Source organism: Aspergillus homomorphus (assembly GCF_003184865.1).
Source record: "Aspergillus homomorphus CBS 101889 unplaced genomic scaffold BO97scaffold_2, whole genome shotgun sequence".
In the NCBI taxonomy this organism is placed as follows: Eukaryota; Fungi; Ascomycota; class Eurotiomycetes; order Eurotiales; family Aspergillaceae; genus Aspergillus; species Aspergillus homomorphus.
In genome coordinates, this window is record NW_020291888.1 from 629,584 (window position 1) to 656,735 (window position 27,152).

Here is a 27,152-nt window from a genome sequence, read left to right on the forward strand (position 1 = left end):
GTGCATCGTGTTTTTAGCCTTCTTTTCTTGCCTTGTGTTTTTGAAGGCCTCACCACGCTGCAAATTATCACGCTCTTCAGAATGATCTCGTTGTTTTGTCCCCATGATTTGGATATAGGTGCAATCACGCCGCTACACAATACATTGTGTCAACATGAGATCAGGCAGCCGTTCTTGCCTTAATCGGCAGATTCGGGAGACGGGAATGTGTTTGCGCCTGAGGCATGAATACATCTATACTTCCTCCAAATGTTATCTTGAAGATTTGACCAACACTCGGTCGTCAAATTAGCCAGAATACATTGCAGAATGCTCCCAGACAGGCCAAGCATAGTCATGAATGAGTTCAACCATTTTTAAACCCATCTTCGACCTCATTCAGCACCACCAGCTGGAGATGGTATTGCCGGGTGTCGGCCATTTTCGGCTGGGCGGAGAGGAATGCACCAATCACGGATCCGACAATGTGATGACCGTTTCCCGATCGGACTCCCGAGGTTCCATCCTGAGCCTCGAGTCTCCAACTTCAACTTCTTGTCTTGCTGTAGCGCTTTTGTCGAATCGCGGTCACCAAGTCCCTCTCACCCTCCTTTTTGTATTCGCTGCACCACCGAATCTCCTCTCCCAGCATCACAATGGCTTCGATCGCGCGCCAGTCCCCCCTCTTCCGGCAGTCCTGCTTCCGCGCCCCTTGGGCCTCCAAGAATGTCGCCGGCGTGTCGCAGGTCGTGGCCTTCCACGCCTCTGCGAACAAGCAGATCCTGCCCCCTCTGCCTCGTGAGTCGCCCGCGGTCCCTTGAGATGACGGTTTGGGAGTGGTAGTTGGGTGTGGAAGGAGATTGCGGGGTGTGGCTGAGTTTTGTGGGGGATGAACATGGGGGAATTGATCGGAATTTATTCTATGGCGATGCTAACGGTTATATGATACAGAGTCTATCCAGGGAACGAGTACGTTGTCCAACTAAATTACTCACCCTCGAACTCGTCTTGCAATGCGCCGAGAACGTATTTGAATGGCGGTAGAAGAGCTCCTGGTTCATCCCAGTCCTTCTTCAACTTTCGTAGCGCGCATATTGGACGACCACGGACCACTCGATGATGTGATTCTCTAACATTGGCTTCTGCTCGATCATAGTGAACGACCCTGCTCCCATCCCTCACTCCCACCCTGTCCACGGTAGCTACCACTGGACCTTCGAGAGGTGCGTTGACCCCGACTACCGGACACCACACGCATCACGCTGATGATAATCGATAGACTCGTCTCTGCTTCCCTCGTCCCTCTCTGCATTGCTCCCTTCGCTGCCGGCTCCGTGAGTCCCGTCATGGACGCCGTCATCTGCTCGGCTATCGTCGTTCACTCTCACATCGGTTTTGAGTATGTTGATTTCCTGGTTATCTGGATCCGAATCGACTAGGAAAAGCTAACACCGCCAATAGCGCCTCTATCACCGATTACTTCCCCACCCGCCGTGTGCCCAAGACCACCGTCTTCATGAAGTGGCTGCTGCGTGCCTTCACGCTCGGCACAGCCGTCGGTCTGTACGAGTTCGAGACGAACGATGTCGGTGTCACGGAGGCTCTCCGCAGGGTGTGGAAGGCATAAATTCGGGGCGTTTCTTGTTTGCTGTTTGTTCTGTTGACAGGCGTTTTGCCTCTGTATATGCTGTCTTTATTTTCGTCTGTTCTGGTAGACGCCAGTACTGTGGAATCCTTACTGCCCTGGAGCATAAAATTATAGTCCTGTTTTGTATGTGCATGTGAATGTTTCTTGTACGAATGAAATTCTTTGTGTTCTAATGGCAGGTACTGTTGTCCAAACGCCCAGCGCTAGATCCAACGGTATGATGGGTTTTCTTGAAGTAGATGATGGAGGTATCTCGAATATATAAACCCTTGCCCCCGTCCACCCAACCAATCTTTGAGCGTCTTGTAATGAAGGTCTTAAACCTCATCCTCCAACAAATCCTCCTCGCCACCAGACGACAACGGCTCATCATCATCAGCCTTAGCCATAATCCTCTCCATCAACTGCAAGACCGCGCGCAACGGCAACCCGACAACATTATCCCAACTCCCCTCAATCCGCTCAACAAGAATAGACCCCAACCCCTGCAACCCATAACCACCAGCCTTATCCGCACCTTCCCGCGTACGCACGTACGCAAGGAGCAACTCATCCGTAACGCCCTGATCGAACTTGACGTTCGTCTCCTCGAGCGCCGTCTCCAGCGCATACCCGGGGTCACGCGCGCTCACCAGCGGCGCCATCGCGCACATGGCCGTGTACACCTTATGGTCGCCGGCGTCGCGCAGCGCCTTCAGCATCGCGAAGTGGTCGGCCTCCGACCGCGGCTTCTCCAGGATCCGGCCCGACGCCGTGTCGACGATGATTGTGTCCGCCGCCAGGATCAGCGCCGGCTCGCCGCGCGCCTCGTTCAGTATCTCCTGCCGGTACACCGCCTGTGCCTTCTCCGTCGCCGTCGCCAGCACGTACTCGAATGGCTCCATCGTCTTCGGGAAGTCCTCCGGTGTGTTCGACGGGATGATCTCCAGGTTGGGGAGTCCCAGCTGCGAGAGGATCTGGCGGCGCCGCGGGGATGCGGAGGCGAGGATTACGCGCTGCGTGCGTAGGTTGTTGAGGACTGGGAGGTGGAGGGGCGGTGGCCGCGGTAACGGGTTGCGTTTTTGCGTGCCCGTTGGGTTGGGCGGCGTCGTTGTGTCGTCGTAGGCTGGTGGTGGGTCGGACGGGTCGCTCGAGGCGTCGTTTAGGAGCGCTTGTTTGCTGTCTGACATTTTTTTTTTTGGTTTCTTTCTTTTGGGTTTGAGATTTAGGGAGTTGGAGGGCTGTTCTTAGGGGTGAGTAAGGTGAGATTGAGAGAAAGAGTTGTGGTTGGGTAGAGTAGACGGATGTAGGGATTTGGTTGCGTTGCCGCATTCGGACGAATTTTGATGCTTTTGATAATCGGGATCGTTGTTAGGCGGTGAATCAAGGCAGATGGCGCTATCGTCTATCAATTCGACTCCAGGCCCAATGCACGTACGCTGCTGTGTCCCCCTAATTGTGTCACATTTGAGATACCTTCCAAATGTGATCTATCATGCTGGGTACTGGGAGCTTTGATAAAGAAACCATTTGTGTTCATTTGCTCATGGAGTAAAGATGTTTGCTAGCAATTCCGCTAAGGACATACAATGCTCTCTGCAACCGGTTGGCCTGCAACTGTGCAGACATGTCCTCGCTAAGTACCTTCAGAAAAGTCAATGAAATATCCTCGGTCTCGCATGCGGTCCGCATGATCAAGGCATGATTAAGACCATACCCAAAGTCGAGATTCGTCTCCGTATACTGAACCCTCAAGTCAATCCTAACGCCAGACACCATACAATCCCATCCCGCAGGAGTGTGGTGGGAAGAGATCCCAGTAAGCTCCGCGCCGAAAAAGTCACCTCAGATCAGAAAAGGCTGCGCGGTCAAGCCAGCCCGTAGCGTCATATAGGGTGACGGGTAAAGCAATAGTGCCGACTGCTTCCCTCTCCCGTATCCCAGGATACCGTTCCCATAGAAGCTGCTGTTTCGTATTCCCTTCCATGCCCCACCGTCGTAACCTTCATCAGAAACGTTCATTCATACACTTTTGACACCAACCCTCTCAAACTCGAAAGGCTTCATCGATGTGCCCACCACGACGCTCAATCTCCGCGATCAGCTCCTGTCGCTCCTGGAGCTGGAGCTGAATGAAATCCACCGTCTTCCGCAGCACGATACTCTCACTGCGGCCCTGGCCCTCGAGCCCAGGGACCAGCTCCGTCAAGCGGTCGAATCCTTCGCGGATCGCAGCGCGACGCTTCTGCTCCGACGCGATGTGGTTGTTCTTCTTCTCTTGCTCCGTCAGCCGCGGTTTCTCCTTCTCCTGTGCGCCGCCCGCGGCGGGTTTGGATGAGGACGTGCCGGTCGGGGTGGTAGAGGGCGACCGGTCCTCGGGATCGTCGTGGGGCGCGGTTGCGCTGTTCGGTAAGGGGGAGTACGAGGTTTCGGAGGAGCTGGATGCCAGGGAGGCGGGTGGGCGTGCAGATGGCATAGTGCGGGGGGGAGAGTTTGCGGGGCAAGGAAGGGGATGCGGGTTGTGGTTATTTTTGTTTCTTTTTTCTTTCTGCTTCTTTCTTGTTTCAGCTTGAAGGGGTTTCAGATGTCAGATGTCTTGGATTTGTTGTTGTAGTAGCTGAGGAGAGAATGCGATTGTTGTTGTTTTGGTTCCGTGGAGAGGAGGTGATTATCATGCGCTTGTGTGTGCGCACGCGGGTGAAACGGATTTTCATGTGACAGACGGAGGGTGGTTGTGGTTGTGGCTCATTTGCAACGGATGAACTACCCGTGGAGAAGTATAGAGACTTGATCAGGGATGAGGTTGACAAACCGAAGATGATTGAGCAAGAATGGAGAGAATCAAAGAGAGGTCAATTTATTCGAAGGGATATCAGATGTCTTTCGTGATTGTTCAGGGGTAGATCGAACCTCTGGACCAACGGAGCAGACGAGGAAAAGGCCCAATATTCGGGATTTGATGTCCTCAGGCACAATTCCGGGACGGTGCCTGGCGGCCTTGTGGCCTGGATTGGATCGCCTTGGGCTAAATCTTCGGCGCCAACTGGTCAGCTTTGGTCCGGGACTCTCGATGGGCGGCGGACGATTAACGTCATCGACAGTTCACGTCGCTTCTAGATCCCAATGTGGACTTCACCATGCCACCTCCCAGAGCCCCTCAACACATGCCTATTTCTTTACCTCTCCCCGACGTCCGACCTACCGGTTCTTCGTGTCATTTCCTCGCCTTGACCATCATCTCATTGACTGCTAATCTCTGCAACAACTGACCTGGTCTTCCGGACCTGTTCCCCCGAATTTATGACCTCATACTCGCGCTACGGTTTCACCTTGGAAGCTTCTACAATCAGATAGAGCTTATCGATCGGCAGCCCGCAAAACAAATGCAAGCAGCCATGACCGACCCTGTACCACTGCGCGGATCCTGTCAATGCGGCCGGAATCAGTATCTCATTCGTCTGTCCGATAATGTAACCGATCATGCGCAGGTTTACTTTGACTCCAGCGAAGACAACCGTAGGTTACTTCCCGTCTTCCCTTCGATATATGTGTTTCAGCGTTTCCGCAGATATCATCTCTTGAGAGACTTGATGTAAATAAGTGCTGACACTAGCCCCAGGTAGATCCCATGGCTCACCATTGACGGCATGGCTTCGCGTCCCCCTGTCGTGGTATCAGTCCCACACGCAATCCTACTTCCCCGATGAAACGCATGCAAGCATCCGGCGCATCTTCTCCCCGCACCATGCGCCTCACACCCAGCGTGTCTTCTGCGGGTTCTGTGGCACTCCGCTCACGTATTGGAGCGAGAATCCCAGGGAGGAGGCGGATTTCATGAGCGTGTCCGTTGGAAGTCTGTTGGGTGAAGATCAGCGTATGCTAGAGGATTTGGATCTTCTTCCTCCGGTGGCGCCGTCCTCGGATGAAGGAGAGGAGGTTGAGGACGAGGATGAAGACGACGTCGAGGAAGTGCCGAGAGTTGTCGAAGGAGAGTTGATAGATATGGACGAGGAGGCGGAAGACGTGGAACCAGAGCAGGAACCAGAACGAGAGGGCAAAGTCGTCGCTGTTCCGGCGGCAGCGTCCAGTGACCAGCCTACCTCGTCGCGTGTAGTCATTCCTGCTGCCACAGGAAGAGGTGGGTCGGGTCTCTCGCGCAGCTACAGGCAAGGGACCTTGGGTGGGATACCGTGGTTTGAGGAGATGATTGAAGGTAGTCAGCTGGGTCGTTTGATGAAGATGAGACGTGGGGTGGGCGTTAGCGATGATCAGTCGACGACGGTTGAGTGGGAGATCAGTGAGTGGTCGAGCGATGCGCCTGGGACGTACAGACAGGCTGGCGTTGGTTTGCCTCTTCAGGCAGGGAAGAGAAAGCGCGGGCTTTAGACTTCGAAACTAAGCAGCAGACTAGTCGTCGTGTCTCTGACAATTGCAAGTAGATAGTACATTTATTTAGCGGCGTTGGTCGTCTTATGTTGAAAATCATGAAGCATCATGTTGGAGCAGAATCCAATAGCATCTAAGACAGTATCTATCAAGCTTCCGGCAGGCTTTCTATACCATAGATACTACCACTTATCTTGTACATTCTTCTCGACCTGTTACACTATAACCAGTTAGAGCTGTATGCATGGTTACTGTGTGTATGCCCCCTCGAGAACGGCTTCCGTTATGGCTGAGAGATGTTGGAATCAAAGAGCCACACCGCTGTACATCCCCATAGCATACACAAAGCATAAGGTACCTACATATCACTTTTAAATTCACGCAAACGCTCTGAATTGCACTGCAATGCCTGTTTCGTGCCTCAGGCGCCCAGGCTTGAACCTCGAGCGTTTCCTAATCGGGGAACGGGCTGTTTCTGGGTACAACACAGTGAAGAGAGGCGAGCCTGTCTCTCACTTGGTAATCTCAACACCTTGACTTCTTTAATCTCCTCGTCCTCTACCTTCTCATCCAGACTCTCTGAAAAGAATCCTATCATACCAACCTGACACCGTTCGTTGAAGAGATACCAAGCATAACCCTCGTTCGACGTGAAGCATTGATTTGTGAGTACCCTCACACCTCAGAATGTGACTGCATGCGTTAAGAGCGAAGAGTATTGCCTCATATGTGTTGTTGAAGACAGACCTCTGTGTTTTGTTTCTTGTGGTTTCTTGGAATTGTATGTGTATATCGCAGATGCTAACCCTGATATCGGTATAAGTCATCCAGAATCTCGCAAGAGGTCTCTAGCTTCCAGGAAGATCAAAACCAGAAACTGGAACAGACTTGTGAGGTCTTGGTTTGCATCTGACAGAACTTATCAAGATGAGCAGCTTGCCCCCAGGTTTCGACCCCTATTCTTTATGCGAGCCTGAAGAGGTTGTGCATCATATGCCGCTTAGGCCGTATAGGATGGTTCCAATAGCCGAGCTGGAAGACAACGATTCAGTATCGACTCTCGTGCTACCAAGCTTAGAAGAGCTAGAGGAATACGATAGGGCCGGGGCTCAGCATCACATAAGCCTACCTGCTTCTGGCGTTCAAGGCAGCTTACTCCCATCTATCGCTGGGGCTGTAAACGCACCGAACCTGCAGAATGACGCTGTATGCCAGGTCATTCCTCCTCTGTCCCCGAACTGGACAGTGTGTCAGACTCCCGAAGCTGAGAGCCACACTCGGCCATGTTCTCCGCATTCACATGATGCACGGCTGTCTAGCTCTAGACCAAGCATATTGAGGGTAGTCTCAGATCCGCGGACTAGGGTTGGGAAGAACACATCCAACAGCCCTTCCAGATCCCCCGCGAAGAATAGGCTTCGTCGAACCCTAGATTCATGTGTCAGCGCTTTCAGTAGAAAAAGCCGATGGATCAAAGACTTTAAAGTCAGTCACCGGAGAACGAAAAGAAAGACAAGCGAATACTAACAGAGTGACTTAGGGATATCGTCTGAGACGCATAGGCAGATCCCGAAAGCGTGGAGAGCTACCTTTGCCTGACAGGTCAACCTTACGTCCAGTTTCAACAAATGTATGTAGAAGATAAGTGGCTGTTGATAGCTGATACTGACTGAATTTAGACAAATCAAGCCTCTGATTCTGGCGAGAGACACTCCAGGCACTCGTCAAACAGTGAGGCAGAGTTGTCTACTTTGTCCTCCGACGGTTCTGTGCAGAGGTCCCGCAGGACAGTGACTGCAAACAGAAGAAGTAGCATGCGCTCTTCCCTGTTAGCCTTTTGGGACTGGCTTGTTTATGCGCCTGGGAACACGCCTGAGAACACTAGCACCGTCCCTACGCAGCAAAGCGAAAGTGATAAACACACAGAAGCTCCTATTTCCCAAACACCAACTTCTTCTCATCAACACGCTTCTCCCCCTCCCTCTATTGAGCTCAAAACCTTCACCACCACTTCCCCGTCGCCAGACGACAACAAATTCATTCCATCTCCAAGCTTTTCTAGAAGAACAAGTACTTTAAAGCTCGGAAAGTCAGATCCTGACACCATGGCTGCCGACAAACTCTCAGTCCAAGATCCCTTTCAGGACCCCCGTACTCCAGGAAGACGCTATACCGCGCCCACCAGCAACACGGCTTTTCAAAGCATGAATGGTAAGCTTCTCACTCTCATAAGCCTATCTAAATTTTCCTTGTCCGCCTGTTGTGATCGTACATTTGGGAGCTTGGTAGCTGCACTGCAAAGCAGCCCTTATTCCTATGTCCCCTATGATAGAGAGTGGACAGTCATTCTTGACGCTCATTCTTGTGTGTTTACATGACTGTGCCTGAAGCTGACTTAATCGACTCACAGAAGCATCCGGAAATGCCTCATTTATGAAGGGCTACTCCATGGAGAGCACACAGAAACATTCACACGACAATACTGATTACGGTGAGTGGGGAAGCTATAACCCATTTCTTGCATGGCAACCAGACTGACGGGCATAGAACATGACCCAAATTACTTTTTGCCTCAGACCCGCTACAATCCAGCTTCCCGCTCTGCGTCGGTGTCCACCGAAAGCTTCAAGCCTTCACGGATTCCGAAAGCGAGTCACCACATCAAAACACCGACAGAACCGTCCCCACTGGAGAGACGAACACAGACTTCTAGTGCATACCGTAGTGCAATCCCTTTGCCTGTTCAGCGGCGCAGTGCATCCTCGCCTGCTCGTGCCCATGGCGCCACATCCAGAGAGCTCTATACTGGAGACGTCTCTGGTGTTATGAGCCCATCTGTTCCCAGTAGCCAGCCATCCGAAGAGGCATTTGGTGGTACCACAGTTACTCCCAAGCCTGATGACAGAAAGGGACATGGTCTCTCCAAGTCCGTGCTTGATAACGATTGGGATACCAGTGAGGAAGAGACCCCAAAGCCGGCTCGCACAATCTATACTGGCGAGTATCGTACACCGGTAGCTGAGAGAACTGCACAACGCATTCATGGCACTAAATTGAGAATCTCATCATCCGCAGACGAGGTAATGGGAGGTACAGTATCACAGTCTGCTCGATATCCCTTTACTCTGCAATCCGATTATGAGGACCAGAATGACCTTGACCAGCCACTATCATCTCTTAGGCGTCAAGATGGCATTGGTGATTATGTTGAAAATAGCATGGGCGACGTGATCTGGAATCTTCGGGGGGATCCCAGCCCAATCAACGGATCCCAAGTTTCGTACGAGGAGGCTGATATCTATCCAGAGATATCGGCTGCTTCAACCCATCCCAGCGTGTTAAGCTTTACTGGGGCTATTCAGAACTACTCGCAGGAATTGGAGACCGAAAATCCTCCTTCCAGAACGCAGGAGAAAGATGAACTGCTACGGACCTCTTCTTCAGCCCCAAAGAGAGGACAAAAGGACGCGATGTCTAGCCATAAACGTAAGCATGACACCCATAGGCCTGAGCATTCTCACTTCGGCTACTCGTCGATTGGACCTCACACCGTTGTTGATCGTTACACAGCTCTTCACTCTCACCCTGTTCGATCGTCGTCATTGGAACCGTTGTATGAGTTCTCGATCCAGGAAGGGGGCTCCTCCAAGCCAAAGTCTTCGAAACGAATCCAAAGAGAGGAATCATTCGCTGAAGTCGTTCCTAGAACAATTCCGCTTCCAAAAATCACGGCCGGCGAAGGGGTACGGACTCCAGTCTCACGCAATGAGAAAAAGTCTTTTAGCATTCGAAACATCTTCAAAACCCGCGCTGGTACTGGGCGAGAGACTCCAATCCCTAGGAACAGAGCTACTACACATAAGATTCCAGTGACTGTCCAACCGATCAGAAAAGCTGTCAGTAGCAAGAGCTTAGGCGGCGTCATGAAACCAGCAGGGCTTGCGTGGAATAGACCTTCTTTGCGCAATACTAAGGCTCGCACTGGACCAATCTCCGAACCAATTCAGATTCCTCCTGAGCAGCTTCCTCCTGGCTGTAAGCCTCTCCCTGGGCCCAACGCGTCTAACATGATCGACTTGAGACCGACTCTGGCATCCACCAGTACGTCTGCCAGTACTCATACATCATCGATCCCTGGATCTCGAACTCGACGAGGACATGTGATTACAACTTCCAGTGGAAGCCCCTATCTCACGAGCCAAGTGCCCACTACTTCTGAAAGCTCTCCTTTGGGAGTCTCTACACCTTCACGGATTCCGATACGCGTGAAGCATGTCGCAGTTCAAACGGAAACTCAACACATCAACGCAGTTGATGGAACGTATGACTGGGTTGTCAGAGACTTTGTTGAGAAACACAAGGAGAGAGTGGTCACTGCAGCTCAGCGAGATACGTGCGCGAGGGTAAGTTCAATCCAAGCCAAGGTTTCAGTGAGAGTTGAATGACTGACTGAATGACTATTAGATGGTGATCGCCCTGGCCCGGCGATCACAGCTCCTCGGAGCTGCAGAGAGGGCCTGGGGGGAGGCTATCGCTTCGGCGGATAGCAAGCAGAAGGAGAAGGAGGCGGCTGAGGAAGCCCTCAGCGTGTTGTTGGAGCAGCTTGAGGGTTTCCTCGGCTAGCCTCCTTCTCCTTCTGCTTGCTTGAAGCCGAAGAGAAAAAAAAAAAAAAAATTTTAAAAAGTAAAAAAAAAACCAAAAAAAAATTGGAAAATTAAAGAAAATGTAAATAGTCTTAACATGGACTGTCTGAGTACTACATTTGCTTCTTCACTGTAATGTAAAGATGTAGTGATAAGAACGCCCAGTCGGGCCCAGACAGCCAACTCCAAGAGAGGGTCTTCGCACAGACATGATTCCTGAGGGAAAGGTTTGACTTGTGAAGGATTGTGTGTTTTTCTCTCTCACCAGGCTGTAGACTTCTTCGTTACACTGTCAGCCCGCCTCGATGAAAGTTCCTTCCTTCCTCAGAACACCTGAAGCTCTGGTAGTCGCTCGCGTACTCCAGCCTCTGGGCGTCTTTACTTGCCGTGTTATTCTTGGTGATCTTCTCATTTCACAAATCTTTCCTGCGTTCGTCTATTTTCATCGATCTGATACTTCGAATCATGAATTATGTGCCCCTAGAGCTTTCGCCCAGCCAGGTAAGGGATTTTCCTCGATTCATCTGGTTCGGTCCTTCGCTTGAGAAGTGAAGGAGGGTCAAAACAGTATCACTGATTATATCTTCTTAAAGATGGACCCTGCAGTGATATCGTTCTCTCGCCGAACTGACCATAGGGGTAGGCCGGAACTGTTCCCCGTGTATCACGGTGGCCCTCCGCAGGTCATGCCTATTGCGCCTGCGTACTGTCCGTCAGGTGCTGGGACTAGTTTCTTTCCTTATGGACCTGTCAGCCCGCCAATCCCACGTCTGATGCCACCAAATGCCATGAGACCACTGCCGATGCAGACATACAATTCACAGATGGAGATGGACAATGTGCACAGACTGCAAATGGAGCAATACCGCTTTCCAGGACAACATCCAGTAAGCTCATCCATCAGCTATTCTAATTGTCTACTTGGATTCCGTAGATGATTAAGACAAATCATCGCATAGATCTATGAGCCACCCGGCCTCGCTCCGCGCCATGTCTTGCCACTAAACTACGCGTCAGCCCCTAACGCACCTCCATCGCCGATGCAGAGCTATTCGCAATGCACTTATCCGACTGGAACTCCTCTTCAGCTCGGAATTCTGACACCACAGTTCCCAGGACCCGTTGAGGGCCTTTGGAATCAGAAACAGGTTCACAGAAAAGCAAGCGGCGAGAACAAGGGACGAGCGACACCACACTCCACTCTTCGCCCTGACGCACCCGAGTTTGTCCCCAGACAGAAAAGTGGCAGTCAACTGCTCGGTCTACATTTTACTTATCCCCCCGTGTATTCTCAACCTTATCCTTTGCTGCCGAAGCAAGGATCTCGAAACAACACTCCTGGCCACTTTCATGCCCCTTTGATTCTGTGACGGTTCGAATCCATACTAGGCTTCTTTTATGGCCCCAGGGTGTCATTAATTACTGCTGTGCAAGGATGTCGATGAGATATGGACGCGATTATCATTCACGACATCAGTTTGCTGAGATAATAGTCAAGGCACAACGAATCTTATCAATGGTTGGTAGCAATGTACAAATATGGTCGCTCTAGTGCATCGGCTCGGTGCTTTTTTCGGGCTTTCTCTCGTTCTTTGCACGATTCTAGCCATTATTCCATTCCGTTAACGGTAGATAGAAGCATATCCGATCAGTACGCTTTCAATGAAACTAGAGGACTGGCGTTGTGTCTGTTCATGCCATAGCCATAGCACTTCGAGTTCTCTAGCCCTTGGCTGTATGAGTAAGCTTTCCTAAACTAAGTGACTAGCATGGAAGCTTGATTATCTAGCGCCCAGTTGACTGTAGCCATTATGGGAGCGATCTATATCAGACCAAAATGCACAGCCTCAGAACAATATGATATGGTCCAGATACAAAACTCAGTACATAGATGCGAGGCACTGCTAGGCAGACACGCAAGGAATCAGAGAGATATATAGCAGCTAATATTCGTGGAAGTGGTGTCTTTCTTGTGACAAGCTTGTGCCACTGCTGCTCGCAAGGCATACCCGATCAAGTTAGCAAGGGCGCACGTGGGTCCGAACCGTCACGCCTAAGGCACCCGCGGCGACTAATACTCCTCTCTATCTCCCACGGCCGTGCCCCATTCATCATCAATGAGAACCAAAGGTGGAGGCTCTTCAGATTTCGATGATGTGTTATGCCATCTTGTGACTGCTCTACTGCTAGTGCGTTCTATATCTTGAAGCCCAGGCAAGACTTGTCCCCCTAGAAGGCACAGTGAACCCGCCTGTCCTCGCACTGCTTACTATCTTGGGCTCGGCTCTCCTTATCTGACTGGGTCTATCGCTTATGATCCCCGACATAGTACGACCGACCAGCCACTTCTGCACGCTGCGCCTGCTTTAACATGGTCTTTTGTGGCAAGCCAAGCAAAGGCTGCGGGGAATGCCGCTCTCGCAAGATCCGGTGTGACCAGGCGCGGCCCACCTGCTCTCAGTGCGCCAAGGGCAACCGGGTCTGCCCCGGATACCGAGATGAACTGTCCTTGATGTTCCGAGACGAGAGCCAACAGGTCGTTCGGAAGGCACGGACCGGGGCCACAGCGCGCAGGGCTAAACCAGCCAGCAAGTCCGGCCCGACTGGTCGGTCTGGAACCCCTGCTGGGCGCACTAGGAGTAATAGCACTACCAACAGCCCCAGCGCCGCATCGGGGGCCAGTGACATAGTGGACTTCAATGAAAATGCACAGCTACAACGGGAGCTCATCACCCGACGCTCTCTCGACCTACAACCCTCGTACCAACCAAGTAGAAACGAAGCCATCTGCTTTTTCTTGCGTCAGAATGCTTGGATTGGAAGCGTATGGATGAGATCGGATTCCGCGACGGAGTTCATCCTAGACATGCGGACCTCGCCCAGCCAGCAGGCTATGATGGCTAGCATGGCGTCCACTGGGATGGCTATGCTCTCCCGTGCCAGGCGATCCGTTCCGCTACGGATCGCGTCTGAGAAGGAGTACGGGCATGCATTGCAACTTCTTACTTCTGCTGTCACCGATGAGAAAGAGGCTAGGGATAACTCGACTCTGGCCGCAGTCCTGTTATTGGCGATTTTTGAGGTGAGTTGGCTCGAGGATGCCCCTCCAAGCTTCTACCGTGTCTGATCGTATACCAGGTTGTCTCCAGTAGAGCTCCGCAAAATCTCGATAACTGGACGAATCATATCGCCGGGGCCGCTGCACTTTTGGAGCTGAGAGGCGTGGAACAACTTCGGAAAGCGGAAGGACTCAAGCTGTTCTTGCAGTTACGATATCAGATAGTATGTTCTGCCCGCTTTGTTTGGTGTTATTCTCATCCGCAATCTTGCTGACAGGCTCGTCAAGATAATTAGCTGCTTACAACGAGAGGCTCGAGTGCCTCAATCAGTCCTTGACTGCACGAGGGTCGCCCAATTTCTGCGGCCGCAGACCGAGGCTTACAGCGACCGTCTGATCAGTATAACTGGCCGACTGGCCAATCTTCGGGCGGACATTCGTGATAAAGTCATCACCGATAATCAAGACATCCTGACCACGGTGTATAGCATCGAAGGCGAGTTGATGACATGGCTCGCGGCTCTGCCGTCCCGATTTCTCTACACCACTATCGAGAGTCCTTGGCCTACCCAATCCAACTGGGGTCTCACGTCGTACAACAACCGATATCACGTATACCAAGATTTATGGCTTTCCCATGCGTGGAACCAATACCGCTGTGCTCGAATCATGATCAGCGAATATATCCTCACCTATACATATCGACTGAACCTTTGCATGACTCTCTCACCTGATCTTATTAGCCATCACGCGCAGGTCCGCGATCAGGCCAAAAAGCTCGCTCTCGATATATGCGCCAGTGTGCCTTATCACTTTAGCGCTGACCTCGTCACTGGCGAGGCCACTACATTCAATACAGTGGCCCTCGAACATGGCTTCATTCGCGGGATGATTCTGCTGTGGCCTTTATTCTTGGCTGGTGCCACCGAGCCGAAGGACCATTCTTTACGCAGATGGGTGGTGGATTGTTTAGCGCTTATTGGTAACCGCATGGGCATTGACCAAGCTCTGGCCCTGATAGACATTTTGGAAGGTGGTGAGACGTTCGATGTACTTGGACAAACTGACGACGCACGTATAATCGAAAGGGTCACTGCACCTCATTGAGACTTTCATGCAGATGGCCACCATACCCTAAGATGCCTTTGTTTTGTGTCCACACCACATTGCATCATGAGGAAGAAGCCGTTTGTCCATAGATAAAGTTAACCCACAGCCTTGAAGGTTGGTACGATTCGATGTTACTATTTAGTCACGAACGGCAATTACTTTTTAGTCTGGTCTGACATGAGTGCATAAATTACCAGTGGCGGGCGGGCTCACTGACATATGTACACACACAATTCAATTATACTTTCTGTAGACCAAGAGCCATAAGAACTCGGTCCGTTCATTCCAGTAGTTCACTGCATAACCATGGTATAAAAGGTGGCAGTGCCACTATCGACTGCGGTGGTGCGGGTATCCGCTGTCACCCGCGACTAGTGAGTAGGCTGTGCACTTCACTGACTACACTAGCTACCATCGTCAATCCCCAGCACTCGGAACTCCGGGCAGTACGAAATCAATGCAATCAGCATCATTACCTTATCAGCCTTACAGCCCCCTATTACCCCTCACATTTTTACCTTCCAATGCAGCCCTGTAGGTTTGACAAACCTTGCCCAAACTGCAGATATCACAACCCAGCTACTAGTACGGAGTAGATGCAGCTATATTGACTAAAGATGCTTAAACCTTGCCTTTGGGGCAGTGTCAAATGCCGACAGCCCGGTTGGCGATGGAATCACGGGACTGGGAGGAGGGGGCGAAGCATTCCTGCCTGGAAGCCTTAGGCCGTGGTCCTTAGGACTGGTTGGCTGAATCCACCTCCCATCAAACGGTGGGGATGGTTTTTAGTCTACACGTGGAATTTCATCCCTGGGCTGGAACTGTAAGTTAGACGCTTGTACTACGGCGTGAGGCCATTCTGATTCTTCTGAGTGGATGGCTTGTGGGAGATATGAGTCGGGTCTGGAGTGAATCAGAGCCTGTGGGTGGGATGCAGTCTGCCTTGGCTGCGCCTTCCATGTGTCTTTGGTACCTTTATGAAGAGGAAAGACTGGGTGAATAACTGACCTTCCGTACTTGGTCGCCACATTTGTTTTGTTCATGGGCTCTCATATAAGAAGTCGAAGTCGCTCTCGATGGGTTAAGTCTTTCTCAACGAATCGATCACTTCTTTACCGGAACTCACCCTTCACTTGACAAAGGCAAGAGTCGAGCTGACCATCTATAAATCCGCCCATGCCACTTCTACAACACCTGCGAGACAAGCTTACCCGCCGAGACTCAACTCATCGTCATCCAATACCGAGTGATTAGAGCTTCAACAACGCCAGTATGGGACAACATTCTTCACGAGAGAAGAGGCGTTCGCGCGCCAGTTCATGCTCGCTCACCCGAAGCATGCCGTCCGAACCTGTTCGAAGCATCACAAGCACAGGAGACACTGCTCAACCAAGCGGTCAGAACGTATGGTCGCCCCCACCATATTCCGCGCAGCCGCAGCCGATGCCGATGCCCACAGTGCCCACAACAGCTTCGAGCACCTCATCCGGCGACTCGCCATATTCGTTCCTCCGCGAGTTCGACACAATTTTTCTCGTTGACGATAGCACGTCCATGCGTGGGCATCGCTGGAGGGAGGCTGAAGATGCGATTGCCGCTATCGCTCCGATCTGCACGCAGTACGACAAGGACGGCATCGATATCTGGTTCCTCAACCACCGCAGGGATACCGTTCGAAGGGGACCAGGATCGTACAACAACATCACGCTGGCGGACAATGTCCGAGAGATCTTCAACAGCGTGTATCCCTCGGGTCCCACGCCATTTGGACGCCGCTTGATGGACATTCTGACTCCGTACATGCGTGATCTGGAGAAAAAGGTGGCTGCAAGCGATGGGTTCGATGACTCCGCCCAGCTTGTCAAGCCCTTGAACATCATCGCCATCACCGATGGGGCGTTCACGGATGACGCAGAGAGTGCTATCGTCAATGTGGCCCAGCGACTCGACAAGATCTCGGCCGTGCCCTGGCAGGTCGGGATCCAGTTCTTCCAGATCGGCGACGACCCCGTGGCGCGACAGTATCTGCAGGATCTAGACGATGAGCTGGATAAGATGACACATCAGAAGAACCTCCGCGATATGGTCGACACGGTGCCGTGGCGCGGCAACAAGGGGCAAACGCTGACTGCGGACGGCATCCTCAAGTGCGTGCTTGGTGCAGTGAATCGGAAGTTTGATAAGCGGGACGGGCACCATTGATCGCGATTGTTTTCGCTTCGGGATGGTTGTTGCTATTCATAACCAATGCCTTCTCCCGCCGCTGTTGCGACATCGGGCTGCCTTCTTTCTCCTTGTCTCTCTGCTTGTTTCACGTCTTTACTCTGCTGCAGGCGCCTCCTCAGTAGCGGCTTTTCGGGATATGCTCGGTCCTTAATCAGGTCATTGTGCCAATCATGTCACGTCCAAAATGGGCTCCTTAGATGAAACGCGTTGCAGCAAGCGCCCAGTTGCCGCCGTCCTTGTTCGGGATCTGGGAGTCTTATCCTGGCAGGGTGCCATGACTGGTCAATTCAGGTGACCATTTTAATTGAAAACCGTGTATGCTTGATTCCCTTTGCTGTGGTATTTCTTCCCTAGTGTCCCTAATTTCTACGTATACCTAGTAGGCTGGGTAGTAGTATGCCCGAGGGATGTGTACTGTGTAGGTATGATTGGCGGTGTCATTGCACGGCTTTGCTCGGGTACTCCCGTCCAGCTGAAATGCTCCTCTTGCTGTCGAATTTCAATTATTGATTGGTGTGAAGATGGAAATTAAATCCCAAAGCCGACCGTCAAGGAACTTGCACCAAGCTAATGCGGATGATGGGGGTTTGGGCGCGCGCGCGCACACACACAGCCAGCCCAGAACAGCCCAGGCCTCTCAATCTATCTGTTGCTCCGGGGGTGTGTCTCCCTGGAGATCGATGTCTAGTTGGCCCAGTACCCGCGAGGTAAACAGACTGAGTGGCTGCAGTCTCATGCAGCAACAGCACGCTTAGTGACTGGGATTATCGGAATATGATTTGTCGAGTTTGATCCCTTGATTGGCTTGTCTGGGGGTTCGAAACCCCTGACTGGTTTTAATCTAGTCTAGTCTAGTCTAGTCTAGTCTCCAGGCGCGCTGCTGGTCCGTGAGGGATGGATGGATAGATGGAGATGGTTCACCGGCCACGTCCTAGTGCCATACACAGGATTGTTAGCTAGCTTGCAAGGCCAAGTAGTCTATTGGTAGTAGTGAAGGAACTGAATACGAGAAATTGATGAGGCTATTTTTTTCTGTCTAGGCTGCAGTGTGGACAGCCGCTTCAGGGAACGAGATCATACAATGGGGACGAGGGGGAGGGTGTCGGAGATATGCAGGAGTCGTGCATGAACAATGAAAGGGCGAAGCAAGCGACAGTCGACAGATCTCATCCAGTTCAGTCTGCTCTTCCCACCTGCCTGCGGGCCTCCACTCACGTGGTGTGGAGAAGTCGATCGGCGCGTATTCGTAGGTGTGCTGGGTACGGTGCGAATTTCTAAGAGGGTTTGGTGATCACTCTGGTCGCTTCGCTTCGCTAAAAATCTCCCCTCCTGCAATTGACTTCTCGGGGAAAGGCTAGACGAGAGGAATATTGATGAAGCTTAATTCTATCTGTCAAGAGTTCAGATGTGTTGTTCAACAGACTGAATGTTGTTCAATCGTTCCGAGGAGAGGGAAAAGAAGGGTCAGCCTTAAAGTGGCTTATGTCCAGCCACCAACTACTTTTGGTTGAGCCTTGTTTGATTTGATTAATTTCCACCCGTGATACCAGCCTGCCGTCTCCAAGCAATCTGCTCCAGTCAACCACTCCTATCAACTTCGTGGCTGGCTGCTTTCCCTTTTCCCTTTTTCCTTTTCCTCTCTTTCTGATCCATCAATTTCCCTTCTTCGGACTTATATCGGTCTCCACCCTTGCAAGCTGCGACTGCGGTCCTGACTACCGATTACAGGCACGCCTAGCATGCTTACAGCCTAGCTAAACGCCCGAGATCCAGTCGTGTCCACCCGTTCAGGACCTGAGTCCCTTGAAGCCCACTCTGGTTCACCAGGAAGGATCAGCATCCTCATCCCAGCAGAAAAAGGTCTCCCGAGTGGGCCGCAACCGCCCAGGAACCATGTTCGCCATGTTCGGATCTCATCGAGCGTCCTTTTTCTGTCGGCCGGCTGCTGCTGCTGCCATCATGAACTCTCCTCCCTCGCGACAGTATTTTCTTGCAGGGACGATCCCTATCGTGACGTGGTTATATCTTCTCCTGGTGGATCCGTCTTGATAAGCGCGCTGTCTTGCGACAGGACAATCCGGCTGCCAAAACTTGATTTTCCTTTGACTGCGCTTCGTGATTGTTGACTTGACGTTAAGATCCCGCATTGGGTCAAGTGTACACACGCGCGATCAAGTCGACGGTATTTGTTCTGCTGTCTCTCTCTCTCTCTCTCTCCTTGGTTCATTTCAGCTTCCTCGCCCTCGCCGACCCGTCTGGACCGACGTTTGAACTCTGTGTGGGAGAAGCAACTGCTCGAAACATCCGGCTCCTGCAGTAGGCGCTCAGAAACGCTTCTCCGCCTCTCATTGCTGTCCCTCGACCAGGTAGTCTGCCCTGTCGGCGCTTCCGACTTGCCATCCCTCCAGCATCATTGGTCTGGCCTTTCCTGCCGAAACTCTCGGCTAGGAGCGTCCAAAATTAACTTCCGCAACCCCGCGGCTACTGAATCACTGATCTGCCGTCTCACTTGCGCCTTGTTGTTATTGTTATGGCACAGCTGTCACTCTAAGCCGCAGCCCTCAGCTTTTCGACTCTTATATCACGCTAAGGGTCTGCGTCGCAAGGCAAAGCCAGTGGGATTAATCCTCCTGACATTCCATTGCAGGGCATAGCCTGACTAGGCTTTCTACCTACCGTCGCTCCTTTGCCTTTTCTTTTCGCAAACACTCAATTCGCTCCAAGCTGGTCTTGGGATAACGTTCATTGCATTTTTTATAATCGACACTTGCTTAGCATATCGTTACTGGCCTAGCCGACACCAAGTCTTTCGATCTTCTTGATTTTCAGAGTTATATTTACAAAATATCGCAGCCATGGCTTCGACAACTTTGATGACGTTCCTTCTGTAAGTTATTTTCATTGTTCTGTGACTCTTCGCGCACTTGCTGATTGCCGCGCGCAGCTGCACCAACCCGCAAGTCAAGTCAGTCAAGCTGTTGGGCTCATGGGACAATTTCTCCAAACCTTATGCCATGGAGCGAGACAGACGTGTTGGTCCTGGACAGTGGAGGGGATGTCATACTTTTGTGAACATCGTATGCGATGGTTCACCGTCGAATATGATGCCAGCACGTTCGGGTGGACTTAAGATGGGAGGAACCTACTGGTATTATGTTCGTAATTCCCTGTCTCTTCCCCCCGAGAACTACAACACTAACTGTGTGTAGTACCTGTTGGACGACGATATGGAATCTTATAACGAAGCAGAACCAATTACCACACATTGTCCATTCCTTCCAGGCCAGCCGGTCAATGTTCTCAACGTGCCTGTCATTCTTCCTGATGCTGTTCCGACTCTGACTCATTCGAGAAGTCCAAGTGCGCAAAGCGTGGTTCAGCAGACTATGAACCCTGAAGACAAGTACCTCAACCCTCGGCGACCGCCCAAGCCTAGACCAAAGCTTCCACGCCTCCGAACCTCTCCTCCCTTGTTGGAGCAACCGGCTCCAGCCTGGTCATTCAGCACTTCCCCGCTGGGCATCATTACCAATAGAAGCGCTTCTCAGCCTAGTAGCGCGACACCAAAGGTCAAGGTCAATGAAGGTCTCAGGGGCCCCGTCTTCAAGACCGCGCGATCTGTATCTCCTCCAAGATCAAGAGGACTTCTTGCTGCATTTCGACAGTGGAACGTATCGTCTCCTGAGCTTGGAGATTCGAACCATCATGAAGCAGATCTTACCAGGCCTAGTCCAGACCGGGGACCCTTGCACTCGCACCCACACATTCCCGCGGGCCGTTTCGATACGACCCCTCATCCCAACATTATCATTGAGCGTCCTCCTTCTAGCGGGTATGATCAAGCCTACAAACAAACACCTCACACAGGCCATCACTTGACCCCGGCGGCCGCCGGTGACCGCCAATCAGTGCCGTCAAGTAATCATGACAGACAAGCCCAAAACTCAATGGAGCAGCAATCCTTCGCTGAGCAATCAACCCCACGTGCAAAAGCACGTGGTGAGAAGCATATCAATGCGGTCGACAGGTCACTCTGGGAATCATCTGCTTTGCTAGCAACGTCCATCGGTTTCACTACCACTGATGATTCTGCCATGACACCAAGGCCCTCGGCTCCGAGGGAAAAGCGACTGCCGACTCTACCTAATTCGCCATCTTCGGTCATGGATGAGGCATTGCGCGAAATCGATGTCCGAGAAAAGGCATTCGACACGGAGGCTATGGTTAGTCACTTTTCCGATTTCACCGATACAGAGTCTATGGCAGGCAGCTCTGTATGCGAACGAAGTCATTTCTCGGAATGGAGTACCGATACGGAGCTTCTTTCCCCGGAGTCCGTGACATGCCCGACTCCATTCAATCACGACGTGCCGCCGCTACCCGATACTCACGCCTCAGCTTATGCGGATTACTTGAAGACCTCTGTATGCGGAGATATGAGCGACCCCGACACTCCCCACCTCACGGTGAACTCTAAATCCACCGCTACCTCCGTTGCAGGCGATTCGCCACTCCTAGACCTTCCACTGCCCCGTCTTTCCATTTCACTGTCCCCATCTGATCTTAGTTTGTCTGATCTGTGCATTGACGATGAAGAAGGGCGCGTGGGGAGTAACCCCAAGCGACACGCGGCCTTTTTTGGGGAAGTTGAGTCCGTCAAAGGCCTTGGTCTGCTACATAGCCCTGATCCCACTGTAATGGATTTTCCGGATCATCTCAAAGATGACCTGGAGGTGCTGCATGCGGAGAAACGTGCTGTGTCTGATCCGGTCAACAACCGATTGAGCAGAGCGTCCCTGTTGGGACAGTCCGCAGCCATGCGGGAGATGATGACCGAATTGAGTTACCTCAAAGGTATGATCGAATCGGGAGCCAGCGCAGAGATGTAGATCTCTGGGCCCAGTATTATCTTTATAAATTTAGTATTCTAGTAATATAATCCAATGCTTGATGTCTGCATATTTCGGTTATTGGAAGTAGCTGGCGTACAAATAACAGCGATCGATGAGGGAGACGGACAAGACCCTGCTCCTGTTCCGGTTGCTCCTACCAGCTTTAAAAGTGAGCCTAGTACCTGCTGTTATTATTGTTTATGCGAACTACTGCAAATAGTCCTGGTGGATTCAGGAATCAGTACCGGGCGGATCGCCAGGCACCAAGGCGACAGTAGTATCTCTTCCGCTCCGCCAAGAGCGCCCGTTATCCACCATCCCCAACCAACAACAGTTGCTCAGAAGGGGAAGGCACCTAGATAGTTTCGCAGCCGTCGTGTTGTTACCAACTTTTTCACCATTATAATGGACTAAGGTCAGGAAGTTTCATCAAAATGGCTGAAAACGATGGCTATCAATCCCCTTATGAGCCGCAGCTCACGCCTGTCGGGGAGAAGTCCCTGCCGGCCAAATGCAAGGCAGGCGCGCTGGCGTACTGCCCGACGATGGATCTGATTGCCGTAGTCACAGAAGACGACGAACTACGCGTCTGCCGACTCAATGGTCAAAAGGTCTTTGGCGGCTCTTACAAGGGCGATCCGTACCTTGACGAGGATGAAGGTGGGGGGGAGATTCGCGGGCTGAAGTGGAAGAACACAGGTATGTATTCTGACCTTCTCTTTCTATCTCTGTCCCCAATATATTACTGGGCCTTTGGGACTGGATGTTCCACACACTACAATCTCTGGCTCGGTGCTTTGTTTGCGCGAAGGGTGATATTGACATTTCCTTTTTCTTCCTTCTTCACTCAGGTCATTTACTCGCAGTCGCGTGTGCGGATAATACCGTCCGTATTATCAGCGCCTACAGTGGCAAAACAGTCCACCATTATCCTGCGTACCAGCAGTCTGAGGACGACGTCGGTCAGTCGGTCAAGGTGACGTGTGTGGGCTGGGGCGTGAATTTCACGGATACGAAGGTCGCGCAGCGGCATCTGCACGACGCCGCTGGGCAGGTTACCGTCGAGGATCTGCTGTCGCCTGATGCCCATCCGTCCCGAGCGGCGGCTCTGCTTAAGGCGGATCTGCCGCGAGAGCTGGCGCTGTTGGATGTTGAGTCTTCTTTGCCGAAGCTGAGTACCTTGCCTGCGACGGGAAGCGAGTAAGTACTTCCTGCTATACTACCGGCCTGTGTCATGAGCATGGGGGACAGGGGCATAAGGGGCTAGTTCACGGGGCTAACGTGGAGTGCAGTGACGATGTGTTCAGCTCTCGAGCGTCGATTGACGCTATCTTTCATTCATCGACCAAAAAAACCAGCGACGCCGTTGATGTGCTGCTCGTCGGGTTTGACGATGGCACGGTGCATCTGCGTATCTTCGACTGTTTTGAGATTGGCTCTTTCCAGGTGACAGCTCCGCCTGGGAGTTCCGGATCCTATCAGATAGTCCGACATGCCTCTCATCCGCTGAGCTCGACTCATGCGCTTCTGGCTATAGCCCCGGATGGTACTCCGAGCCCGTTGCATCTGCTCACGCTCGACCTGCGCTTCATCACCCGGTCCGGGCGCTATCTTTCGCTGTTGGCACACAAGACGACGCAGCTACAGAATCTGCTGCGGTATATTGCTCAGGTTCAGAGGCAGATCGAGCTCGAGTGGAAGAATGCGCAGGAGTTACCGGCGCGGTACATGCGCAGCATTGATCAGGATCTGCAAGAAAAGTGTCATTGTGATTTTGTCACGGCTGCGTACCATCTTGTCGTGACGGGGGACTGTTTTGAGCCTCTGAAGGAGTTTCTGGTGGAAATTGTCGGTGAAAGGGTGAGTGTGTTGTTGCTGTTTTGAGCTGGGACGCTCCCTGAGTGAATGGTTAATTGACTGGTTGGTCACAGGGTCATAAGCGATGGGAGAAGGCCGTATCGTCTGGCTACGAGAATGTCCGACGGTTGACCCATGAATGCCTCCTTCCCGCCTTGGAAAGATGTCAAGTGCTGCTTAGTCGATTGGTCGGTCTTTCCAAGTTCCACAAGCTGAGTGAGGTGCTGGGGCTGGAGACGTCGGACCTCAACGCTATCGTGGAGACGCTCGACTGTCTCCATCTTCTGGCCCATCATATCCTCGTTAACGCCAATGAGGAATTGACTCAGTTCAACGCTTTCTCTAGGTGGCTTCGCCATGAGATTGACATGCAATCAGCGGAACCCATGTCGCAGACCCTCGAGGAGTTGATGGAGAAGACAGATATGGTCGAATACCCGCAGACTCTGAAGTACATTCGAGGCGCTCTCACAAAAAGTGCGCTCCGCAGCTTCATCCGGCAATTACCTTTGATGGGGGTTCCGAGGCCACCAGTCCCAATGGATTCTTCAGACAAATGGGCTCCCACAGGTCAGGACCGCTCATTTTACGAAACTGTCAGAGGATTGCTGGAACAGCAGAGTCAGGGTTCCGGCGAAATTGAAGCAGTGCAATCCCCAAAGATGAACGACTTGACGAAACGTCTGGGGTTGCAATTTGATAAGGTGTTTGGGCAGATTGCTTTGACGCAGCGCAGAGGTATTCTGCATCGAACACCCTTGATCCTCCACCCGGACTGTGATCGGGATGTCATTGATATCACTATGTGTTACGAGGTACGATCACCAACCTTGAGCGTGGCCTTTTACTGACGGGAGCTAGGCTACGGAGGAGAACGAAGACGTATGTACAATCTACGTTGCGACCAGATCAGTCAAGAACAAGCATCTACGTAGGATACCTCTCTGCCCATATGTGTGAGATTAGCTAACCGAGGTCTGTGACCAACCAGTCTGCTTTTACCGTGTGGTCCTGGAGTCCGAGAATGGAGTGAGCTCTACGCGAAGCACCTCCATCGCCGTCGTCGATCTTAAGGGCGGGGAGATCCGGCAGGTCCAGTTTGTGGAGGATGACACAGCGATGGTTCTATGGTCGAGTGAGAGTAAGCCTATCCCTGTCATCCGCCCGTGGTGGCTTGCTTGGCTTTGCAATATACTGATCCCGGAGCATAGAAGGAACATCCTATCTACTCAGCCTACCCTTCCAGGATGCACCAGCCTCGAATGGCGATGGAGAGACTTTGAATTCCGTCTCCATCGAGTACCGTGAGGAACCTGACGAGACAAGCGCACAGCTGACCGCTACGATGGATTTGGACATACTTGCGCCAAGCTCCCAGGACCTAGATATCATCAAACATAGCTTCATCGGCGCCAAGGGCAAAGCTCGGCCCGTGAGGATAGACGTCAATGGCCGCCGCGGTCGCCGGGCGATCTGTGTCCTGTACGGCGACGGGATACGATATGAGGTCTTAGATTTGGATGCGGAAATGGGCGATGACGAGGATGAGGATGAAGAAGAGGAGGACCTGGATGAGGAAATTGAGGATGTGGAAGACGAATGAATTCAAGCACTTCAACACTTCCCATCAGACACACCTGAGAGTGGTCTCAAGGACTGTCTCACTTCTGCCGGAGAGAGAGGCCCACATAAACACCAGCAATTGCTAGGGAAGGGCGTGTGTTCAGCCTGTGGTTTCCAGCGTGCCAGATTCCACTGACCCTCAGGCCGAGACACATCTGAATCTACAAGCCGCAGAAAAAATTCCCCAACAACAGAAAAAGGAAAGGGAAAAGTATAATTCTAGAATTTCTCATTTACACCAAAGAGGACACTCATCAAACCTTAGCATAAACTGTCGCTGTCTAGTCTGGTCTGTCAAATTGTAAGAGAGACCTGTCGAAACATGCAAAAACTCAAAAAGTTTCTCGAACATCCACCCACTCTGAATCCAACCAGCAGAGTCAATAGTACAATGTAAGCGAACGAAGAAAAAGAAAGTCAAAGAATCGGCATGGAAGGGATGATCTGTTATGGTGGATCTCCCCAAAACAAAACAACAACAATGCCAACCAGGCTCCAGCCAGGCAGAGCAGCTGTTGGTTTGTGCGATGGAGATTTTGTTGATTTTCGGTGATGGTCGCTGGGGACACGGGAGTGGGGAGTGGGTAAGTGCTTCAAAGCAGAAAAATCAAAACAAGCAAAGGGAAGGGGGGAAAAAATAACAGAGAGAAGGAGGAGGGGGGCAAAAGATTGAGGGAAGGGAAAGGCTGGTGGGAAAATGGACAGGGCGCAGAAGGAGGGGCAGAATGGAGTAAAAGAGAGAGAGCTCGGAGCCCGCCCTGTGAGAAGAAGTGAAGTGAAGACTGGCAGGATTGGCAAGCAACAAGCTGAAGGTAAAAACTGGTATTGGTATTTCCGGGTGTGTATGATACAGGTGTGTAGTAGTGGTGACGACAAAGACAAGAGTTCCCCTCCTGCGGTTAACAGAGGAGAGAGAATGGAAGGGCTGCTAGCTAGGTAGCTAGATGTACATGTACCTTAATATCTGGAAGTATCTATCACATAGGTACCTTTTGACCTTCTTTTACTCCTGCATATGGCTCTGGTCCAATCGTCTGGTTGTTCCTTCTCCTTCAAAGGGCTGTCGGTCTCAGACTGTCTCAGGTCACGTGTAATGACTAAGCCATCTGTATCCAACCAATCAGCGCTCCCAAATTGGTTGCAGTGCTCATCCATTTCAAGATCTTTTTCGCTCTGGAACGAAGCAGAAGATGAAATCGATTGGTACGGGCAGTATCGATTCCACCTCCCGCTTCCCTTTCCGACCATCCATCTCTTATCCTCTTCAAGAGCATCTCAACCCATCCTCATCCCCATTCCTTCTTCTCTCTCTTTCTTCCTGTTCTCTTATTCTTCCTTAACCAAAAGAAAAAAAAAAAGGAAACTCCCCTCATCCACAGAGAGTAAGTAGTTCGGATCACTGCAGCTTCAACACAGTCTCATCCCGACTCTCCGCAATCCCCCTCTTCCACCACATACACTCCTCCCCCTTCTCCCCTCTCCTCCTGTTTTCAGAACACAATAGTTGGGGATTTTCTTCTTCTCTTTCTTCTCTTTTCTTCTTTGATCTATATTCCTGCGCTGTGTTTGAAAGCGTGTTTCCAACCGTCGGTGCTGTCCTGTCACCTTACTCACGCCGTACCCGTCCGTTACCCCCTCCGGAAAGAACCTCTCCAGTGGTGCATGCCTCGTCATAATCCACAAAAACAACCTTTCTTCTTGTCCTGCCGAAGAATTCATTCAACAACCCTCTCCTCGTCCACCTCCAACAC

The 27,152-nt window shown here is 51.7% G+C and overlaps 10 protein-coding genes across 10 annotated transcripts; 8 read left to right on the forward strand and 2 right to left on the reverse strand.

The window, feature by feature from the left end:
* Positions 1-596: 596 nt before the first annotated feature.
* BO97DRAFT_402457 (CybS family protein) lies at positions 597-1,760 on the forward strand. Its single transcript, XM_025694507.1, has 5 exons — positions 597-777; positions 931-948; positions 1,136-1,202; positions 1,259-1,378; positions 1,441-1,760. The coding sequence occupies exons 1-5, from the start codon at positions 636-638 to the stop codon at positions 1,604-1,606; spliced, it is 513 nt and encodes a 170-aa protein (XP_025556001.1). The 5' UTR covers positions 597-635; the 3' UTR covers positions 1,607-1,760.
* A 151-nt stretch (positions 1,761-1,911) lies between these two features.
* Positions 1,912-2,887, reverse strand: BO97DRAFT_402459 (nucleotide diphosphatase). The gene has a single exon (XM_025694508.1). The coding sequence runs from the start codon at positions 2,794-2,796 to the stop codon at positions 1,945-1,947; it is 852 nt and encodes a 283-aa protein (XP_025556002.1). The 5' UTR covers positions 2,797-2,887; the 3' UTR covers positions 1,912-1,944.
* A 282-nt stretch (positions 2,888-3,169) lies between these two features.
* Positions 3,170-4,489, reverse strand: BO97DRAFT_402460 (uncharacterized protein). Its single transcript, XM_025694509.1, has one exon. The coding sequence runs from the start codon at positions 4,080-4,082 to the stop codon at positions 3,654-3,656; it is 429 nt and encodes a 142-aa protein (XP_025556003.1). The 5' UTR covers positions 4,083-4,489; the 3' UTR covers positions 3,170-3,653.
* Positions 4,490-4,689: 200 nt separating this feature from the next.
* Positions 4,690-6,178, forward strand: BO97DRAFT_402461 (uncharacterized protein). The gene is made up of 2 exons (XM_025694510.1): positions 4,690-5,122; positions 5,226-6,178. The coding sequence occupies exons 1-2, from the start codon at positions 5,002-5,004 to the stop codon at positions 5,990-5,992; spliced, it is 888 nt and encodes a 295-aa protein (XP_025556004.1). The 5' UTR covers positions 4,690-5,001; the 3' UTR covers positions 5,993-6,178.
* Positions 6,179-6,919: 741 nt separating this feature from the next.
* On the forward strand, positions 6,920-10,615 carry BO97DRAFT_452812 (uncharacterized protein; the record flags this gene model as incomplete). The annotated part of the gene is made up of 6 exons (XM_025699043.1): positions 6,920-7,237; positions 7,533-7,622; positions 7,672-8,203; positions 8,403-8,483; positions 8,540-10,395; positions 10,457-10,615. The coding sequence occupies 6 exons, from the start codon at positions 6,920-6,922 to the stop codon at positions 10,613-10,615; spliced, it is 3,036 nt and encodes a 1,011-aa protein (XP_025556005.1).
* Positions 10,616-11,100: 485 nt separating this feature from the next.
* BO97DRAFT_410369 (uncharacterized protein) lies at positions 11,101-12,005 on the forward strand (the record flags this gene model as incomplete). The annotated part of the gene is made up of 3 exons (XM_025696134.1): positions 11,101-11,136; positions 11,229-11,522; positions 11,595-12,005. The coding sequence occupies 3 exons, from the start codon at positions 11,101-11,103 to the stop codon at positions 12,003-12,005; spliced, it is 741 nt and encodes a 246-aa protein (XP_025556006.1).
* An 842-nt stretch (positions 12,006-12,847) lies between these two features.
* BO97DRAFT_360326 (Zn(II)2Cys6 transcription factor) lies at positions 12,848-15,026 on the forward strand. The gene is made up of 3 exons (XM_025692352.1): positions 12,848-13,717; positions 13,774-13,917; positions 13,982-15,026. Exons 1-3 carry the CDS (start codon positions 13,007-13,009, stop codon positions 14,798-14,800), a joined length of 1,674 nt encoding a protein of 557 aa, XP_025556007.1. The 5' UTR covers positions 12,848-13,006; the 3' UTR covers positions 14,801-15,026.
* Positions 15,027-16,141: 1,115 nt separating this feature from the next.
* Positions 16,142-17,005, forward strand: BO97DRAFT_335569 (uncharacterized protein; the record flags this gene model as incomplete). The annotated part of the gene is made up of 1 exon (XM_025691430.1): positions 16,142-17,005. The coding sequence occupies one exon, from the start codon at positions 16,142-16,144 to the stop codon at positions 17,003-17,005; it is 864 nt and encodes a 287-aa protein (XP_025556008.1).
* A 2,545-nt stretch (positions 17,006-19,550) lies between these two features.
* BO97DRAFT_381926 (uncharacterized protein) lies at positions 19,551-21,918 on the forward strand (the record flags this gene model as incomplete). The annotated part of the gene is made up of 3 exons (XM_025693273.1): positions 19,551-19,916; positions 19,974-20,184; positions 20,239-21,918. Exons 1-3 carry the CDS (start codon positions 19,885-19,887, stop codon positions 21,916-21,918), a joined length of 1,923 nt encoding a protein of 640 aa, XP_025556009.1. The 5' UTR covers positions 19,551-19,884.
* A 437-nt stretch (positions 21,919-22,355) lies between these two features.
* Positions 22,356-25,587, forward strand: BO97DRAFT_381930 (putative anaphase-promoting complex component Cut20/Apc4; the record flags this gene model as incomplete). Its single annotated transcript, XM_025693274.1, has 7 exons — positions 22,356-22,620; positions 22,773-23,121; positions 23,229-23,781; positions 23,853-24,593; positions 24,640-24,709; positions 24,770-24,919; positions 24,990-25,587. 7 exons carry the CDS (start codon positions 22,356-22,358, stop codon positions 25,379-25,381), a joined length of 2,520 nt encoding a protein of 839 aa, XP_025556010.1. The 3' UTR covers positions 25,382-25,587.
* Between the last annotated feature and the right edge of the window lie 1,565 nt (positions 25,588-27,152).